Below are 20,403 nucleotides of genomic sequence, written 5' to 3' on the forward strand. Positions count from 1 at the left end.
GGTAGGAGGAAATCAAAGAGGAGTAGTATTAGTAGAGAATTAACTGTTGCACGTGAGCAGCGGGGGTAGGAGTGAAAGGTGTGTACGGAGTAGGAGGGTGGCTAGCACCACAACAGTCTGGGGCAAAATCTTTACACCAACCCATCACAATTCACATCCGTACACATAGATTGATATAATCATATAGAGACAAACCGTAGATAAACTTATATTTCATATATATGTACGTACAATTTTCCGTCCACAATAATCATTCATTGCAGTTTTTCTGTAAATTTTGATGGAAGAATCGAGTAGCAGTGAGACGCCTAGATGCCCTTGTGGATTTTGGGGGTAAGAACTTGGCCTTAAAACTATTATTTAAATTTTATTTTTCTTAAGGTTAAAATTTATTTTATTTTTCACCCCAAGAAAAGAAAAAATATAGAGCCAAGTCATCGAACATTTTGAAAATTTATAAAAAATAGGGTGGAGATGTTTTATTTTACTTTTTTGTTTTTTTTTTTTTTTTTTTTTTTTTTTTGGGTGAAGCCTTGAATGGTAATAATATATGGTTTACTTAATTTTTATAATCTAGATTAAAAAAAATTAAATTGCTATTCAGAAAAATGATCTGTTTCGAAGTTAATTCTGTGTCTCTCTCCAGAGACCCCCCCCCCCGATTAATTTTTTATATATATATGTGTGTGTGTATTTTTGAGGTGGGAGGATACATTCAATCGAATGTTGTTTAAAAGAAATTCCTAAATTTAATTGCACTCCTGAAGGAGATACCCTTTCCCACACATACACACTAAATCAATGACTTTTTTTTTTTTCGCCTTGCATTTAACGCTTTCTGGTTTAGTGAGAATTAATTTATTTATATAATAAAGACTTTCTTTATTATTTAAGATTCTTCCCTGCCTATTCTACTTTTAGTTATTTCTTTAACAACACCCATATAAAATTGTTTCTATTGGGCATCCGTATATATTATAATCTATCCATTTTGAATGTTTTTATTGAGGGAGAGAGGCCTAAAAATGTTTTTCAATTAGCTGCACACACGTATGCCCACTTTTCCATATATACTATTTGGCTTTCTTCAAGATCAGCACACCTGTGTTGACAAAGGCTTTCTGCGGTCCTGTCAGCTGGACAGAAAAAAATGGTTTTTACTTGAACTTTTATAATAAAAATATATTTATGAAAGGGCTATTACTTTCTTTTTTAATCAAACCATAAAAAAACGTGGGAAGGATATTTTTTTTTAGTTTCTTTTCGTCCAGCTGACAGGACTGAAAGAGAGCCCACTACTTGACGAAATAGGTATGGAAAAATGGACTATCTACAAAATATCTAAAACAATCACATCAAACTTGCTTACTCAAAGGAGAGAGAGAAATATTTTGTGACTGTATCTTCTGATTTTGTTCTATATTGTTGGATAATATCCCTAATACATATACACAAGCACACACACACACATATATGTGTGTGTGTGTGTGTGACCTGGTCGGACTAAAAGCCAGAATAGTAAGTGAGGAGGGTGTTGCTGTTTCTAAGTGCATTGTTGGCGAGGGGGTCTGTTCAGCAAACCATTTAAGATTAGAATAATCTTTAAGTTAAAAAAAAAATAATAATTAACTGTATAAATTAATTGTATATATTCATTTAAAATCATTGTACGACTTAAAAATCACCAAGTTTTATTAACTCAAAGAGTCCGATAATTTATCAATTAAGTATCATCCGTGCCTTCGTCCTTATTTTATTTTTTTTCCTCCAAGCATAATCGAAGTTGTTAAATAAGACTTTTAAATTGTGTTGAAAGCAAATAAAAATAAAACCCATACACTGTTGCCACAGATTTTACGTCATGTATCAATATCAGTTTTAAATTTGAGAAATAACCTAACATGCGTGACCACACCTAAAATTAAGTCATCACCTGTGTTATTGCTTTGTTTATATATATATATATATATATATATATATATATATATATATATATAGGCTTTTTGTTCGATGCAAAATTTTAATTAAATTTTAGGAAATCTTGAACATTTCAGCTTTAAGATGACTTACTGAAACATTAATTTAACCAAATTCTAGTTTTATAACACTTCGTATTCTGCATAACTACATAAATGTTTCAACTGTGGCCATTTTAAAGATGAAAAGTTTAAGATAAAATTTATTTAAATTCTTCATTGATAAGACTCTCCAATATTAACTGTTGACATAATGGTTATAACAGTAACACACACAATGTGTGTGTTGGTTGAGCATGATTACGTGGTGTATATGGGTCGTGTGAATATCGTCGCCTCCCCAATTTCTTTCCTTATAGTTTTATATCCTATAAAAATAATAAAATCGGGATTGACTTCGTTATTGGGTGAGCAACTTAATTAAAATATCACTTGGATTTTTTTTTTTTTTTTTTAATTCAATGCACTGATGTAGCAATGCAGCATACATATCCCATTTTGCACCTCTCTCTTTGAGAAATGAATAAAAAAAAATATCACCCTATTTGCAGGTCGGACTAAATAAAACTTGATCAAATGGGTATTTTATTTTGTATACCATAAGTTTATAGTCTGATCTAAGCCCCTTATAAAGTGGTGTTAAATCTCGGTCATTAAAAAGGGAAGGTTGTGTACGTTTTTAGCGTCCCAAATTCTCTTTTTAAAAGACGTCATTGTATACGATTTGTAATTTTAAAATCACATTGCAATTTAAGAGTAAAACATTCATAAAAAATTGCATATTTTTATTTTGCCAACTTTAATATTAGAAAAAAAAATCGAGTGAGAAAAAGTTAGATATGGAAAAGGACGGTCGATCCAAATTTAACACTACATATATAGTAAGCTCTTTAAAAGAATTGATAAAGTCAAATCTTTCTAAAAACAATTTGTCACTTTCTATATCTTACATTGCAATTGAATTGTTTTAAAACTCGAAATCGAATAACGGATTTTGAATGCTTGAAACGTACACAATATAAAATATGGCTCTATAAGTTTTTTATAATAAAACTATTGCATAAGGTGCTTCTACAGAATTTGAACCGAACCAATCCGACTTTTTCCGAAATCAATCTAAAAGTTTAGAATAAAAGCAGTTTAGTTCAAATTTTATAGAAGTATCTCATCGAATATTTATTGAAATAAAAAATAAATTAACAGTATACGAATTAAAAAAAAAATCGTATTTTAAAAAAGAAATTGTAAATAATTACTAAATATGACTACTAAAAGAGATATTAAACACCACTCGGTACAAATTGGAGTACAGTGTAATAAGATAAAAACATTTTTCTATTAAATATTTAGTTTACAATTTAAATTTAAAAATATCTTTTTAAAATGTACTTTATACTTGTCTGTATTTTAAATGTTTATAATATTTCTTTAATTTTTTTAAAATTAAAACAATAGTTAAAGCGTTTATACTATTCAAGTCTTTAAAATATTTATTTCAAATAAACAGTAATTGTAACTTCTGTATTTTATGGATAAAACATTCATGCCTGTAACAGAAATGGGCATTGTCTGTTCGTTTCTCTCCCTTTCTCTTGTTACTAATTTTTTTTTCTATTTCTTTTTTATTTAATTCTAAATTCCATTATTTCTCTTCGTTAAGACTTTTCCTTTTCCGAAAAACTGCTAAAAAGATTTTAGACAAACCACATTATACAATATTTTTCAGGTCTCCCCAAACCCTTGGGCTCTGCTCAAAGTGTTATAAGGGTAAGTACACACACATGACTGGCATTGACGACAACATGGATATTTTAATATTTGGTGTGCCTTTTTAGAAGCAGGCGTCTATTCAGAGTTCGTTTTCTACGGATGCCTAATTGTGTCATAATCTTTTTTTTTTTTTTTTTTTTTACTAGCTTCACCTATCCGACGTTACCCGGAAGTTTTTTTGTTTGTTTTTTTTTTTTTTTGTCCTCATTCTTGGTTTGATTTATTAACAAAAAAAAAAAAAAAATAGGTATTTTTTTTTTTTTTATGTTAAAGACCTAACCCAGCATAGTATAAACACCCCAACCTCCTCATGTTAATCGCTTTCGGAATAAACACCCCCAACCTCTAAAGCCGTTCTTAACATGGGGGAGGTTGAGGGTATTTATTCCGAAAGCTACTCTTAACATGGGGAGGTTGGTGTTTATACTACGCTTGGTTAAAATACCAAAATTGACATTGGCTTTCTTCAAGCAAAGACACCCCCCCCCCCCCGATGGTTTGTAACGCCCCTATTCTGAATTCGTGTTCGGTGAACTGTTACTCAATGATATAAATGATTGCACACTAAAAAGAATTTAAAAAAAAAAAAAAGGGGGGGGGGTCTTCAAGCAAAGTTCCCCGACGTTTGTCAGACTTAAAATACTTTTTTTATTATTAAAGTTCAAATAAGAACAAGACTTTTTCTTTTTTTTTTTTATAAATTGCTTCTTTAGCCTGAAAGGCCTGCAGCAACCGTCGAGGTACTTTGCTTGAAGAAAGCTGATTATTTATTTTTAGTGTGTAATCATTTATATCGGTTTGAGAGTCAGATGGGGAGGGGGCTGTTTGCCAAGAAACATACATCACTAACATTTTTTAAAAATAGAATTTCGATAGTTAATTTCAAATTTGTACATTATTGGTAAATTAAACCAAATTGCTATAAAATAATACATAGTTAACTTTAAGATAATGTTTGTCTTTAAATTATAAAATGATGGGCTTTAAATAGCTTTGTCTTTTAATAATTAAATAAGTATTTGTTCAGAATTTTAAAGTCGGCTTTCTATTCGACAGTTTAAAATACCTCCAAATGTTTTTCTAATCACGAATTATTTCCTACTTTCTACAGCAATCTAAATGGTTTATTTTACAAAGAAATCGAAATGCATTTAAGTTGATACTTATTTTTAAGTAGGATTAAAAAGAAAAAAAAAAGCGTTTTATTTTTTTGCTTTTGGATTTCAATACATAAATCACGTAGTTGAGAGAAAAGTTGTCTTTTTTCTGCAACTATAGCTTTTTCTAGTGCTCATGCACTTATGTTACCGTACTATTTTTAAAAGTTAAATTCTAGTTTTACGATATTTTTTATTAAATCGTTAGGTGAAAGTACAGAATAATTATAAAACACCCTCCCCATGTTAAGAATGACTTTTTAAATAACGTTATAAGTACCCTTTTTCTTTATAGTTTCAATCTTTAGACTAAAAGCTACGTTGTTTCAAGCAAGTGATGATGGTTTACATTACTATTGCTACAAAACGACCCACATTCTTTATATATATATATATATATATATACATACATACATACATACATATATTTTTTTTAATAAGTAAATCGGTCGTCTGCCTACATGTATTTTTTTCGTGATACCTTTTGTTAATCTTTTTTTTATTATTATTCATGTCCCATAGCAAAATAGAAATGGTCAGAGAATTTTTTCCCCTCAGGAAGTAATTCTGTTTTACTTAAATAAAATAATAATAAATGGGCCTTCAAGGCTTCCGTAACAGTAACACAGTCTGTATCTTTTAATATCAACAATAATTTTTTTTCCGCTTATTTAAAAAAAAAAAAAAAAAGCTATTACCTTTTTTTTTTTTTTTTTTTTTACTAGTTTTATGTGTAATGTTTACATTAGTGAAATATTTTGGAACCAAAACGCAGTTTCATTTAACGAAGGCTTTCAAATTCAATGGTTTCTAGTTTTTACGTCAACCTTATGTTGTTTTCGGCCATGGAAATATTAGTTTCTTCGTTCCGTTATACAATAGTGGCGCTGTGAAAAAATGTTTTTTCTAAATACAGATAAACATTAATTTTTTATTTTCATAATTTTGTTTATAACATGTAATTAATTTTAGACAAATTTCAATTTTACAATCATTTTTAATGTCGATGGCTATACCGTAAACACCGTTTCTGGCCACTGTTATAATTATTATAGATTTGGATATATGGAGGAGAGAAATGGCTGTCATTTTAATTTCTCTGTGACTATAAAATTTGAAAGTGATTTTAAAGACTTTTCCCGTCAAAAATAATTTCTCGCTAGAATGAAAGTTTAAGCCGAAGTGACGTTATTTTTCTTCTCTTAGACCAAAGGAAACCCTATTCAACCGCGGTATTGTTGTATAATTGAACTATTACTTTTTTTTATTTAAAAAAATGCCACTTAAAAAAATAAAACCACTTTTCTGTGGCCTTATTTTTCTCAATTTAGTAGTCGTTGCTCAAGAGATCGTCGTGTTATTAGAAAAGAAAGGAGGGGAAATGTTAGCTCACTTTCTTTTCTTTTTTTATAGAGATTCTTGTTTTGTTTGTTAATGATTTAGCTTACCCCCCTCCACTTTTTAAATGTACCTACATCCTTCCTTCTCTCACTCGATAAGGGGGCAATATTAGGACATGTTTGTTTTTCTTCTCCTCCACACAATAGTTTACTGCTTTTTACTCCTTTTTGCATTTTTGCAGAAAAAATATCTTTATAGATATTTAAAAAAATAAATTTTATTGTTATGAGGAGGTGTGTCTGTGTCAGTGAAAAACACTAATGAGAGAATTAAATTAAAGAAAAGGAGGGGGGTCCAAGGGCGATAATTTTCAAATTAGCTTATATATTACAATGTATAGCATTCTTTTTTTTTTTTTTTTTTTTCTTCATAATTGGTAAATCGTTTTTTTGTTATTTATCGCCGACAAAGTAATTTCCATTCTCTTGTGAAATTAAGGCTAGTGTTCGGAATAAGAACGAAAATCGAAATATTCAATTTCAATTAAACCCACTTAATTGTCATTTCGAAATTAGTCAAATGCAAATACTCAAAAATTACGAAAAATAATAAAGTAGGATATTATTAATAAAACAGTTTTCGAAAATAGTTAAAGAAATACAGAATAATTTCGGTTCTTAATGATAGCAAGCAAGAATGTTACTAAACATTACTTTTAGTTATAACATAAAAATTAAGTAGATAATATTGTTTTTTTTTTTTTTTTTGTATTATTTTACTTTAAGGCTCGTCTCATCTTCGTATATAACAATGTTTTAGTGTGCTAAAAATGAATCTGCAAACCGTTTCCGTCGCAAAAAAAATAGTTTTCATGATATGAAGAAATTACTTTTTCGAAAGTGGGTAGTTACTTTTCTGTGTAAATGTAACTTAAAATGAGCACCCACTTTCTGGCCACCTGAGAGAGGGGGGCATTTTTGTGTATTTATTGGCTAAAAAGTTTTGTTTGATTGCTTTTGCATGGTATTAACCTCTGAACTCTGGGACTATTTCACAGCCTAGCCTTTGTTTACGCTACGCGCGAGCATAAACGAAGGTTGTTAAATATGCACTCGGGTACCAAACTGCCTTGTCACAGTGTAGTATTGGCGAAAATTTTAAATTAGACGAAAAACAAGTAGTGTAATTCTGTTATCACGGGTGGCCATTTTGTACGCGCAAGCGCGCGCATAGGGTTGACTATTTGTTTTTCGTCTAATTTTAAATTTTCGCCAATACTACACAGTGACAAGGCAGTTTGGTATATATTTAATTGCCGCCCACATCGGCAATATTTGGCACAAGGCCTGGAAAGTGGAATACCCGCAGGCTCCCCTAAAGGAGGGGCACTCCTGCAATTTTAAAAATTGCCTGAGTAACCCCGTCGGCATTCCCCGGTCGGGGCGCCTCAGGCAGCAAACAATAAACTTGCCCCACCGGAAAGCCCGGTGGCAAGGCCTGGGAGGGTGGACCTCCTAGGTATTACCCAGGCGGTGTACCTCAGTCCAACAGGTGCTGGGCCGGTTCCCGGCCCCTCACCTGTTGGGCTGAGTGTCAAGTGACGAATCCTTTACTGGTACTACCCTGTCTCCATGCAGCCGAAGCCGCTAGGAGACACATCCCATCATAGTGAAGTCCTATAATGGCAGTTTGGTACGTGAGTGCATATTTAACAGCCTTCGTTTATGCTCGCATGTAGCGTAAACAAAGACCAGGTTGTGAAATGGAAAATAGTCCCAGAGTTCAGGGGTTAATACCATCGCGCGCTTGCGCATACAAAAATGGGCAGCCGTGATAACAGAATTACATGGCTTAATATTTGAAAAATTACTTGTTTTACGTCTAATTTTAAATTTTCGCCAATACTACACTGTGACAAGGCAGTTTGGTATGCAAATGCACATTTAACAGCCTTTTTTTATGCTCACACGTAGCGTAAACGAAGAATGGGCTGTGAAATGGAAAGTAATCCCAGAGTTAAGGAGTTAATACCATACAAACGGTAAATTTGCGAGTTACCATATTCTTTTAAAGTACACCGAAAACTACAAAAACTTCTTTTTTTTTCTATAGAATGTAAGACGAGCCTTAAAGTAAAATTTTTCTTTATTTTTTAATTTCCTCGTGTCTTTATTGAAAGATGAAACCAGAAAAAGAAATCGAACAAAACCTTTTATGTCCCCTCTCCCTAAGGCCAGAAAGTGGGTACTCATTTTAAGTTAAATTTACATGAGAAATTGATCACCCACTTTTCGAAAAAGTAATGTCGGCATATCATGAAAACTATTTTTTTGCGACAGAAACAGTTTACAGATTCGTTTATAGCACACCAAAATTTACAAGAACATGAGACGGGCCTTAATGTAAAATTTTACCTTTTTTTTTTTTCTGTTTTTTTTAATAATAAATTCAAATTTGCAATTTTCGAACAAGCACCGAAATTTATTAACACTAACTTTTTGAGTCTTTGATACGTAGGCACCTCCAAAAGTCACCACAGAACTTTATCATAAATTAATATTATCAGCATAACTTTTGTACCATTTAAAAGAAGGGCAAAGTAAACTAGTAATAATTGTTTGGTACTCATGCAGAGAGTGATTCGTGCTGAAATAATGTTATTATTTAAAAAGCCATTCTTAACATGGGGAGGGTGTTTTGTACCTATTCTGTACTTTAACCTTACAATTGAATAAAAAAGCATATCATAAAACTTTAATTAAACGTAACAATACGATTTAAAAAAAATAGCGCGGATCACTCTGCATTATCACCTGTTATGTTAAAGCGCCAATTACGTAAATACGATTTTCGTCTTGCAATTTAATTATTTTCGTATGATGAAAAAAAATTTTTAAATTGGTGCTAATGCAGAGAGTGATCCGCGTTATTTTTTTAAATCGTATTTCTACGTTTAATTAAAGTTTTATGATATGCGTTTTTTTTTTTTATTCAATTGTAAGGTTAAAGTACAGAATAGGTATAAAACATCCTCCCCATGTTAAGAATGGCTTTTTAAATGTTATTTCAGCACGGACCAAGCTCTAGTCCATCACCTTACAGATGCTAAACTTCTGACTGACCAACAATATGGATTTAGGCAACCCTGTTTCACAGCAGACATCCTAACTGTAATCTCAGAACGTATATACCAGTCACTGGACAAAGCAAGGGGAGGGTAGAGCGGTAGCTCTAGATATATCTAAGGCTTTTGACAGGGTATGGCATGAGGGTCTTCTCAAGAAAATCAGATCATACGGCATCACTGGAAGAATACATAACATAATTAGATCCTTCTTAGATAAGAGAAAAATCCAGGTTGTCCTTGACGATCGTACATCTAAACAATATGATATAATGCATATATATATAATATATAAATATATATATAATATATAAATATAAATGCAGGAGTGCCTCAGGGGTCTATCCTTGGACCTCTGTTATTCCTAATATTCATAGATGACCTCTCTGACAAAATTGTCTGGAAGATGTGTATGTATGCTGACGACACCACACTCTATAACAGACACGACAGGAAAACAAATGGACACATATCTAAAGAAATGGCAGAAACACTAGAGGAAGACCTCCGATCCGTAGTGGAATGGGGACAAAAATGGATGGTCACCTTCAATGCTGCCAAGACTAAACTTGTTTCCTTCAATATATAATTACAAGAAACCTTCCCTACCGCCAAAAGCAATGGCCAATGACTCTTTATCTTAAAGTACATCTTTTAAACTCCTCGGCCTAATGTTCACAGGAAACATGAGTTGGAACAATTACATTGAGAACATTGCCAGGACCGCTGCGAAGAAAGATGGTTCTCTCTACCGTGCTAGAAAGCTATTAACGCCTGAAAGTATCCTTTATAAGGCCATCATTCGCCCATGTATGGAGTATTGTCATATTTGGGATGGTGCATTTGCTACTAGTCTCTCGCTCCTAGACAAGGTTCAAAAGAGTCGCCAATCTGATAGGTTCTGAACTGTCAGCTAAACTTCAGCCTCTGTCACATCGACGAAATGTTGCATCCCTCTGCCTGTTCTACAAGTACTTTAACAGTGAATGCTCTGACGAACTGCAAGCACTTGTGCCTCCTCGATGTAAATACTCCCGACAAACCCGACAAGCAGCTAAATCCCACCCCTTCACAGTAGAGATCCCTAGATGCAAGAGAGCCTTCTACTCCAGTAGTTTCTTTCTCAGAACAGCTAGACTTTGGAATTCTCTTCTGGGTCCCTGCTTCCCCGACTGTACTGACATGCAGAAGTTCAAGTGCAACGTAAACCGACATTTTGCTGCCCAACTTCCTATACAGTACCCCTGATGCTTATGTCCCTGATAGTAGCCCCCCTACAACAAAGTGGCAATGTGCCTTGTTCAGGGTGAAAATGTAATTAAAAAAAAAAAACAAAAAAAACCCAACTCTCTGTATGAGTACCAAATAACATTCCCATGCATCCCGAACGTGAAAACATATCCGTGTTTAATCAATCTAGCAAAAATCAACTAATGGTCAGATTTTCGTGAAATGTTCGATACTTATCCATTTTAGAATGAAATTACATATAAAATGCAGTTGCCGTAAAATATATGAGAATTTTTTTTTTTTTAGTGCGTGTTCCCCCCCCCCCATTTATTTCTTTGTAATTTGAACAAAATATATTTAAATCTATCGAAATTTCTATTTATTATGAAACAGAAGAGTTCAAATAAGTAAAACATGTTTTTAAAAAATTAAATACACGTATTGAACAAAAACTTACCTTGAAGTTGCAATTAAAAAAAAATGATATAAATTTTTTTTTCTTTTTTTTTAAATAGTGATTTTTTTCTAATTAATATATACTATAATCAGTTGAATTGCCAAGAAAAAGAATCTTCCTAAAAATTAATTAATTTTTAAAAAATTAAAATGATTAAAATTCCATTATTTCAAAATGTTCCATTACAACATAGATTTTTAATTGTTTAAAAAAATTTTTAATATTAAGTTTTAATGTAAACATGGCTCTTGTCAGCTATTTTATCGCCAGATTAAAACCCATTTGAAAATATTGCACAAATATTTAGCATTTTGTAGGCCCCATTTTGTTTTTTTTTTTTGTTTTTTAACCGAACAAAAGTATGGAAGCCGCCAAGCCGGTAGTTAGCCAAATGAACATTCAGTAAAATCGTATTTCATATTTAATATACAAATGTTTATATTATTAATCATTAAACTGTAAATCTTAAAAACTAACAAAATTATAACAAAGATTAATTATTAATTGCAGTCTGAAGAAGATAAACAAAGTTTTTAAAAAATTAAGTCGCTTCTGCTTTTCCATAGTTCGTATAGTTAACACAAGTCTGACGTCACGGAATCATGCTTTCTTTTTTATCACATTCGGTTGGCAGTGCCTATTGATACGATGTGGTGGCTGTCTCTAAATTTCTCGTTTTCCTTTGATTTTTAGAAGAGCACAGGCAAATAAATAAAAAAAATGGTAAATTTTATCGTGGCCATTCAATTTTCGAAGGTGATTTTTAAGTCTTTTAAAATTAGCAAATAAAAATTCATATTTGCTTGAATTAAAGGTCAAAGCCAACTATTATGTTTTATGTGTGCTCTTAAACGAAATGAAAATCTGAATGTTCGACCGTACCCCCGTCCTATCAAAGAACCGACTTTTGCATGTGGGTGACGGTGTACAGATGAAATTTCTTTTTCATCTCCCAATTAGATTTTGTTTAAATGTGGTTCTTTTCTAGACCAGTGCCTCCTGAGAAATATTGTTTTATCTGGTTTTAACAGAAATTAATCCTAATACTTAACTTTTGAGTCTTTAATTCTAACCAAAAATCATTTTCTATCTAACATTTTAAAATCACTTTCGAATTTTCTACCTACGAAGAAATCGGTAACAACGCCACATATGAAATATGACCGTCTCGTAGCATGATGTTAGTATGGCAAGTAGGCTACAGAGAACCATTTGTTTCATCTCCGAAAGAATTCGTTAGGCATTTAATAATTTGTAATAAACGTTTCTGTGTAGCTTACTTGCCATCCCCATGAAAACAAAATCTATTCGAAATGATGTTTACCGTATTCGTTAGAAATTTGAATGTAATTTTGAAGCCTTTAAAATGTCGATTTGAATTTAATTTTTGTTCAGAATTAAAATTCGCAGAGTAGAGTATTATCACCGCTATTTCATGAAGGGGTAACTAATAAAATAAAAAAATAAAAAACGGTATATTAAGCATTTTAAAGTTGAAGCAAGTGATTTTGATTTGTTGAGGTACATCGATTGATTTTTAGCTTGTATTTTAATTTTTATTTTTGCTTTTGAAGATTGTAACGGCGAACGCTGGGTATGGGGTTGCCAACATTGCCCTGCTTTTTATTGAAACCAACCGAGAGCTCTTTTTAGTATCCTCGTTGTTCCCTTAAGTTCAATTGTCTCAGATCATTAAATAAATTAGCTTCATTTCATTTATGTTTTTAACGTATTTTAATCGGTGCAAATAATAATAAAGAAAGCATTTGTAGATTTTGTAAACTAACACATGCGCAAATCTAGGATAATAGCTTTGTTTTTTCTTTTTTAAATGCCGGCGTAACATTCTGTTCTGTTTTGAAATAGTTGGCCTAGTTTTAGTACTGATGTCTTCGTAGCCGAGTTGGTAGAAGACGAACTATTATGTGTTTTTTTTTTTTTTTGTTTTGTTTTGTTTTTGTTTTTTTACCCCCATCCCCGACGCGACCATTTTCTTTACTTCTTTCCTTTTCTTCAGACATAAATGGCTTCTGGCTTTTTATTCTACTACTATTCAGCTGTTGTGTAAAAGTTTTACACAAAGGGTTTTACAGTGTAAAACCTTTTTTTTTTAGTCATGTTTTTTTTTTTGTTGTTGTTAGTGTTTTTAAATAAATAATTATATAATACACGAGGGGATTTTTTGCCTAGGAGCAAAGTGTAATATATGTTCTGATAGTACACTTTATCGTTTTATTTATTTTTTTTGTCAGTGGAAAAATCCTTCTTGACCGGGGTATTTGTTTATTTTTGTCCTAATCGTCTAAAATGTCCATTTTTGTGTGAGATTTTCCCCATATTAAAAATTTACATTGTGTTAACCTTTACTCTCGTGGGGAGACAAGTAAATCCCCTTGGCGACCCCTCAGTAGTGAGGTGTATCAGAATTTTTGTAGGAATTTTTGACACCCCTAACACGAAACTGAATAAAATATAAAAAAAACGCGTAATTTCTCTTTTAAAAGTGGGTTGTTTATTTTCTTCCAAAACTTCCAAAATAAACTATTAAAGTTCTTTTAAAAGTAATAGAAATATGTTTTTTATTTTTTAAAAAACAGTAATGAATTTTACGAACTCAATATTTTTCAATTTTTAAACTTTAAAAATCTATCAAAATTTTTCTATTGGTTCTATTTCTTACGATATTTTCAGGGTCAATGTGAAATTTTATGCTTTTCCAATAAACTGAATATATATTATAAATATTTTAGAACAACGTTTTTTTTTTTTAAATTCACGCCCGCCCCCCCCCCATTTTCAAGTGTCTATTAAAAAGTAAATAATTAATTTACTCACCAAAGTGTTATATCACAAATTGAAGAAAAAAGGTCAATAAATAATATATTCAAATTTAAAACAAAAAAATTAGTGTTTTTTAGAAATTTACCTGTAAAGTCCGAAGTTTAAAACCTTTTTAAAAAAAAAAAAAAACGTTTTTTTGTTTTTTGTTTTTTTGTTTTTTATTTTTTTTTAATGAAACCTTGGTCCTTGCTCCTTTAATTGAAAAAAAAAAAATTAGAGCTTGAATTACATTTTTCGAGTAGCTATAAGCTTGGAAAGACAGGGGGTCGAATAATTCACGCCTCCCATTTTGGAATGTCTATTAAAAAGTAAATAATTTACTCACCAAAGTTTTATATATCACAAATTGAAGAGAAAAGGTCAATAAATAATATATTCAAATTTAAAACAAAAAAAAGTAGTGTTTTTAGAAATTTACCTATAAAGTCCGAAGTTTAAAACCTTTTTTTAAAAAAAAACACGTTGCTTTTTTTTTTTTTTTTTTTTTTTTTTAATGAAACCTTGGTCCTTTTAATTGAAAAAAAAATTAGGGCTTGAATTACATTTTTCGAGGAGTTATAAGCTTGGAAAGATGGGGTGGAATTATTCAATATTTTTCACGAAATTTCTGACACACCTAGTGATGAGTGGTTATGTTTTGAGTTTTGGTGTGTGTAGAGGTGGTTAACGAGGCTGATCGTGGCCTTGAACTGCGTTTTGCAGTGAAGGCAGGTAGTTCATTTTCATTTGGAGGGATGGCTCGAGGGCGTTTTTCTCTCTCCCACCTTCTCTTTTTCTTCTCAAGGTCTGCACATCGGTTGACCTCTAAGGTAGCTATGCCTTGGCAATGGTCTGCCTCCAGGTGTGTCCTTTGCCTGGGTCTCCTATGTGTCTGTATTGATGTCACACTTAAAGTTTGCTTTTCAAAGATCCTTGCATTACTTCTGTCTTTGACTATGCTTTCCTTCTTTTAGTTGCGTATAGAAGAGTTGTTTTGGCAGCCTGGAATTTGACATACTGACGACATGACCCAACCATCTCAATCGGTTTCTAATGATGATGGCTTTAATGTTGGTAGTGTTAACCTCATGTAGTATGCTGAGGTTAGTACAATAGTCCTCTCAGGAAATGTCCAGAGTGCTTTGCAAGCAATGTTGGTGAAACTTCTTCAGTGCCTTAAGGTATCAGTAATATGTTGTCCTGGTTTTTAAGGTGTAGAGAAACACTAGGAGCATGACAGCTTTGTATATAGCCTTTTTGATGTCTGTTCAGACGTCTCTTAAAACACATGAGTTCAAAAACTGCCATAGACAGCTCCAGCACATTTTGGGTGATATTAGATTGTTTTGGATGACAGGTAGTTACCAAAGTATGGAAAGTGGCCCATGTCTTCAGAGATTTGCCGTCGATGGTGAAGGAGAGAGCTGCAGCGTCGGCTCTGTCTCCATGCTTTGGTTGGTACATGATCTGAGTCTTTATTGGGTTAATGGCAAGGCCAAACCTATCGGATGTGACTGAAGTTTTGTTTTTCAATCTCAGCCGAAAGAAATTGAAAGTTCACCCATTTGTCCTGTAAACGATGTCAAATCCTGGGGAGGTTGTTCTTTATCATGTGTGTGATGGTTGTTACAAACATGACGAGCGTCAGGGTAATGACGCAGCTCTGTTTGATGCCTGTTTTAACTTTGAAAAATTCATCTGTGCTGTTAGGACTGTGGCATTCGTCTTCGCAGAGAAGTCTGAGAATCCCGTAAACTTCTCGGGGCATCCAAAAGTGGTAAGAGTTTTCAAAAGCAGCTCTCTTAGAACAGTTAAAGGTCTTGGTCAGATCGATAAATGCCATATAGAGAGGTTGATGGCTTGGTAAGTAAATAGCTACCAAACAATTGTTGATTTACCAGATTTCATTTCTATGGTAACTACCAACCATTGTATGGTATCTTTGTTTTTCATGGGTGTGAATAAATGACAGTGCTCAGCTATGTCAGTAAAAGATATTTATATATTTACAATATTAGTTTATTATAAGACACTGAAGGTAATGATATCCAAAAACCTATTGCCCCAGAAACCGCTAGTACAGATGGCTAATCAGCACATAATTATGATATTATAAACACACACACATATATATATATATATATATATATATATATATATATATATATATATATATATATATATACATATATCAGTGATAAAAGTTGGAGTTTGATTTCAGCTACAATCTCTATGAAATCTCTTTATTTAAAATATTAATATCTAGGTATTTATTAAAGGAATATTTGATAATAATTTTCTTATAGGTGTTCATTTGAAGAAAAAAGTTTGTTTTATTATTAAAAAGCTTCAAATAATAAAAAAAAAAAAATTACAAGACACCTCTCCAACCACCGATATTCATGACAAATAACACCCTACCTGAGAATTCTTCCTTCAAACTTCTCAACCTAACATTCGCGGGCAATATGAACTGGAACAAATACATCGAGGACATTGCGAAGGCTGCCGTAAAGAAAGTGAGTTCCCTCTATCAAGCTAGAAGACTACTCGCACCTGAAAGTATCCTGTATCTCTACAAGGCCACCATTCGCCCATGCATGGAGTATTGTTGCCACTGGGCTGAAGCATCTACCACTAGCCTCTCCTTCTTGGATAGGGCCCAAAAAAGAGTTTTCAATCTAATAGGTCCCACTTTGTCAACTAAGCTCCAACCCCTGTCCCATCATCGCAATATTGCATCTCTGTGCCTGTTTTACAAATATTTTAATGGAATGTGGTCTAAACTCGTTGCACTTGTGCCCCCTTGATGTACACATTCCTGACAAACCAGCTTAGCAACAAAATTTTACCCTTCACTGTTGAGGTCCCTAAATGTCAGACAGCTTTCTACTCTAATAGTTTCTTCCCTTGAACAGCTAGACTTTGGAATTCCCTTCCTGCTACCTGCTTTTCTTATTGGACTGATATGCAGAAGTTTAAATGTAATGTAAACCAACATTTTTTTTTTTTTTTTTTTTTTTTTTTTTTTTACAAGGTGGTCACCACTTATCAAGACCCGGAAGACACTCAGGATAAGGGTTATTGCATGTACAGTACGATATTGTTGAGATTTAATAAAGTGTCTACTTAAGGGGGCGGTTCATCAGGAATTAGTTTAGGTTGGACTTGAAGACATCCAGGTTGTAGTCGGGTGGGAAACAGGCAGACAGAACAGAGTTCCACAGGCGTGCAGTTCTAAGAAAGAAGCTTTGTTCATGGAATCTACGTTTTGATTTAGGCACAGATAAAGAGTGGGGAAAATTTTTGACAGTGGTTTCAGTTAGGCAGGTGTTTTTCGTGAAAGATTGGCGAGGGGGAACCAGAGATTGGACTCCAGACGAGCACCTGCCATGGAAATAACGATAAAACAGAGATAGGCTCGCAACGTCTCTTCCGTGGGAGAGAGGTTCCAGGGAAGAGAAAAGGGCATCCCCCACTAAGCCACAAAGTCTATTTTGTACTCTGTCAAGGCAGGATAGGCTGTTTTTAGCAGTTCCTGCTCAGATATGGCAGCAGTATTTCATCCTTGGGCCTACTTGGCTTGTATATAGAGAATTGCATTAGTAGTGAGATATCTTCTGGAGCAGTAGAAGGATCCCACTATCTTTCCAGCGACCTTGGCAACAGACTGGATGTACGTGTTCCATTTCAGATCAGGAGTAAAGGTCAAGCCCAGAAGATTATCAAAACCTGGGGCTTCTCCTAGACGAGAGCCATCATTTCAATTGATGCCAGATGGGGATCAAAGCATTTATGATGTAAAGATAGGAGCTTGGTTTTAGATGCATTAAAGGTAACCAGCCATGTCTTCCCTCACTGTACCACGCGCTCGAGATCAGAGGAGAGAGAATCAGAGAGAACTTTGTCATTTACAGCCTTTGATGTGTTGCCGTAGATGGTCATGTCATCAGCATAGATGTCAACGAATGATTTAAGTATGTGTTTAGGGAGATCATTGATGTAGATCAGGAAGAGAGTTGGGCCCAGGATGGACCCCTGAGAAACTCCAGCATTAATACTGCAGGCCACTGATTTTTGTCCATCAACCACTACTCTTATGAGCCTATCAGAGAGAAATGATTTAATGATTGAGAAAACATTTCCAGTTATACCATAGCTGGAAATCTTGTGAAGTAGGCCTTTATGCCATACCTTGTCGAAGGCCTTTGATATGTCAAGAGCAATTGCCCTAGAAATGAAGCCTTTGTCTAGAGAATCGCTAATCCTATGAGATATAACTGTTAGCACATCTGCTGTAGATCTTGCAGAATGGAAACCATATTGCATGTCACTAAGGTTATTTCTGCTGAGGTGATTGACTACTTCTCTATTTAATATGGATTCCAGCAACTTGCTTATGACACACAGAAGACATTGGTCTGTACTGGGAGGGAGATGACTTATCATCCGAATTCTTAAATATAGGGCATACTGATGAGATTTTCCGGGGTGTTGGAAAGCACTTCTTAAGGCATCGCTTAAACAGTTTCGTAAGTATTGGAGCAAGTTCTGGTTGAAGCTTTTTTAACGCTATAATTGGGATGCCATCAGGGCCAGTTGCTTTACTGGAATCAAGGTTCTTGATTAGCTTGGCGACCTCACGCACAGATATTTGTATGTTACCTAGCGTGGTATAGGAGGAAATACGGGGAGTTGATGGCCTTTGTCGCATAGGGTAGAATTAGCTGCAAAGTTCTTGGCAAATAGTTTAGCCTTGTCTAATGCTGACGAGATGACCTTTGGTCCATTGATAATGGTTGGGATAGAATGCACACTTCTGTTCAGGATCCTATTTGTTGTTTGCAAAACTGGTGGGAACCAAGGCGCTGCTCAGCTACTTTGGATTTAATGGACTGAGCATTTTTTATTACTCTTTTACAGTGGTTGCTGGCATTCCTGAAAGCAGCTTTAGTCTCAGTGCATCTATTACGTTGGTAGCTATGGAAAAAGTGATTTCTGTGCGTGATGGCAGCAGTACATTCTGAGGAGAACCATGGCTGGCTGTTAGGTTTTTGTTGGAATTTTTTAGATGGTATGAATCGGTCTATGCTTACAATTAACCATTCAGTTAGGTCTGATAGTATAGAGGACACATACGTTTTAAACATGGAATGCAGAGGGAGATCAGATATGAATGTACGGAAGCTATCCCAATCAGCCATGGAGTATCGGTATACAGTACGGTGGAGGGGTACATCTGGGGATTACATTTCATTTTTATCTTAACTGATACAACGGAGTGGTCGGAGGATCCTAGAGGAGAAAGAATGGAACATGAACATAGCTCAGGGGAAGTTGAGAGAAAAAGGTCTAGAAGGCTTGCATACTGATCTGTAGTATCGGGCACACGGTGGGCTCGAACAATCTGAGTGAGGTCATAAGCAATTGCAAAATTATGACAGAACCTCCGCTCATCATCTGTCTTATTTGAGTGGGTCAACCATTCCATGTTATGGACATTGAAGTCACCACAGATGTGAATGTTAGCCGAGTGATGTGCAGACAGGATGTGGTCTATTTTCTCAGATATACTCTTAAAGATAGTAACTCCGCTGTTATGGGGCCGATAGAGGGCAAATATAAATGTAGTGGTGTAAGCAAGTGCAACTCGGAAGCACATATCAGGTAAATTAAGGTCTTCTCTGGAGATATCCCTGCCACACAGGAAGCCATCTTTAATGTAGGCACGTATTCCATGCCCATGGCGATCTTGGGGGTCAGATTTAGATGTTAAGTTAGAGTATCCTTTAATTATGAATTCATCTAGGGAAGTTGTTAGCCCTATTCCAGTTTCCTAGGTATGATCCCAAATAGTAACCCCTTACTTCCAAGTGGCAATATGCCTTGTTAGGGGTAAACGTGAGTAAAAAAAATTTTTTTTTAAATAGAAAAAAAATAAAAATTATTATTACTAATTAATTAAGCATCTCTTTAACTGGTGAATGTCAAAAATGTCTCATGAAAATTGAAGAAATTTAATGAGTAGCAGGAAGAGGACTTAACACAAAAGTTTTTACTCCTACCTCTTCCTTTATAAATAATCGAATATAGTGATAAGTAATATTAAAATCTATTGAAAATACAATTTTTATTTATCTTTTAGAACACCAACTGATATTGGCTTTATTACTGATTAAACAGATTTAATTATATACCTTTTATATAAATGTTATTTAAGTCACAAACAGAAAATGCTGGCTTTACTTTATACTATCCAGTGAAATTGCAATCATACATTGGTACCGGTGGTTTCAGAATGGAAAATTTAGCCCATTGGGCTCACTCGTCAGTTACTAATCTAATGAGACAATGGAACTCTTCATAGATTATATGATAAAAAGAAAGCCCCAAATAATAATAATAAAAGAAATTAATCTTAATAAATTATATATTTCAACTTATTAAAATTATTAAATAATGGTGTATAAATTATAAAATCAAAACATAAAAATAAAAAAAAATGATTAAATCAGTTACTATTAAAAT

At 33.5% G+C, this 20,403-nt stretch overlaps 1 protein-coding gene across 4 annotated transcripts in view; it reads left to right on the top strand.

Moving 5' to 3' along the window:
- LOC145260269 (uncharacterized) overlaps positions 1–20,403 on the top strand; it is a 196,819-nt gene that overhangs the window by 55,865 nt on the left and 120,551 nt on the right. Inside the window, exons 1-2 of one of the 4 annotated variants that reach the window (XM_080118096.1) lie at positions 67–333; positions 3,703–3,743. The exons of 1 other annotated variant lie outside the window; for it this stretch is intronic. In XM_080118096.1, coding sequence (XP_079974222.1) covers positions 281–333; positions 3,703–3,743 — 94 coding nt within the window. In that variant the 5' untranslated portion in view covers positions 67–280. Of the gene's footprint in view, positions 1–66; positions 334–3,702; positions 3,744–20,403 lie in introns of those variants that run through there. 2 more of the 4 variants (XM_080118097.1, XM_080118099.1) reach the window with 2 other exon arrangements.

Source organism: Euprymna scolopes, chromosome 36 (genome assembly GCF_053919585.1).
Source record: "Euprymna scolopes isolate OS-2025 chromosome 36, ASM5391958v1, whole genome shotgun sequence".
NCBI lineage: Eukaryota > Metazoa > Mollusca > Cephalopoda > Sepiida > Sepiolidae > Euprymna > Euprymna scolopes.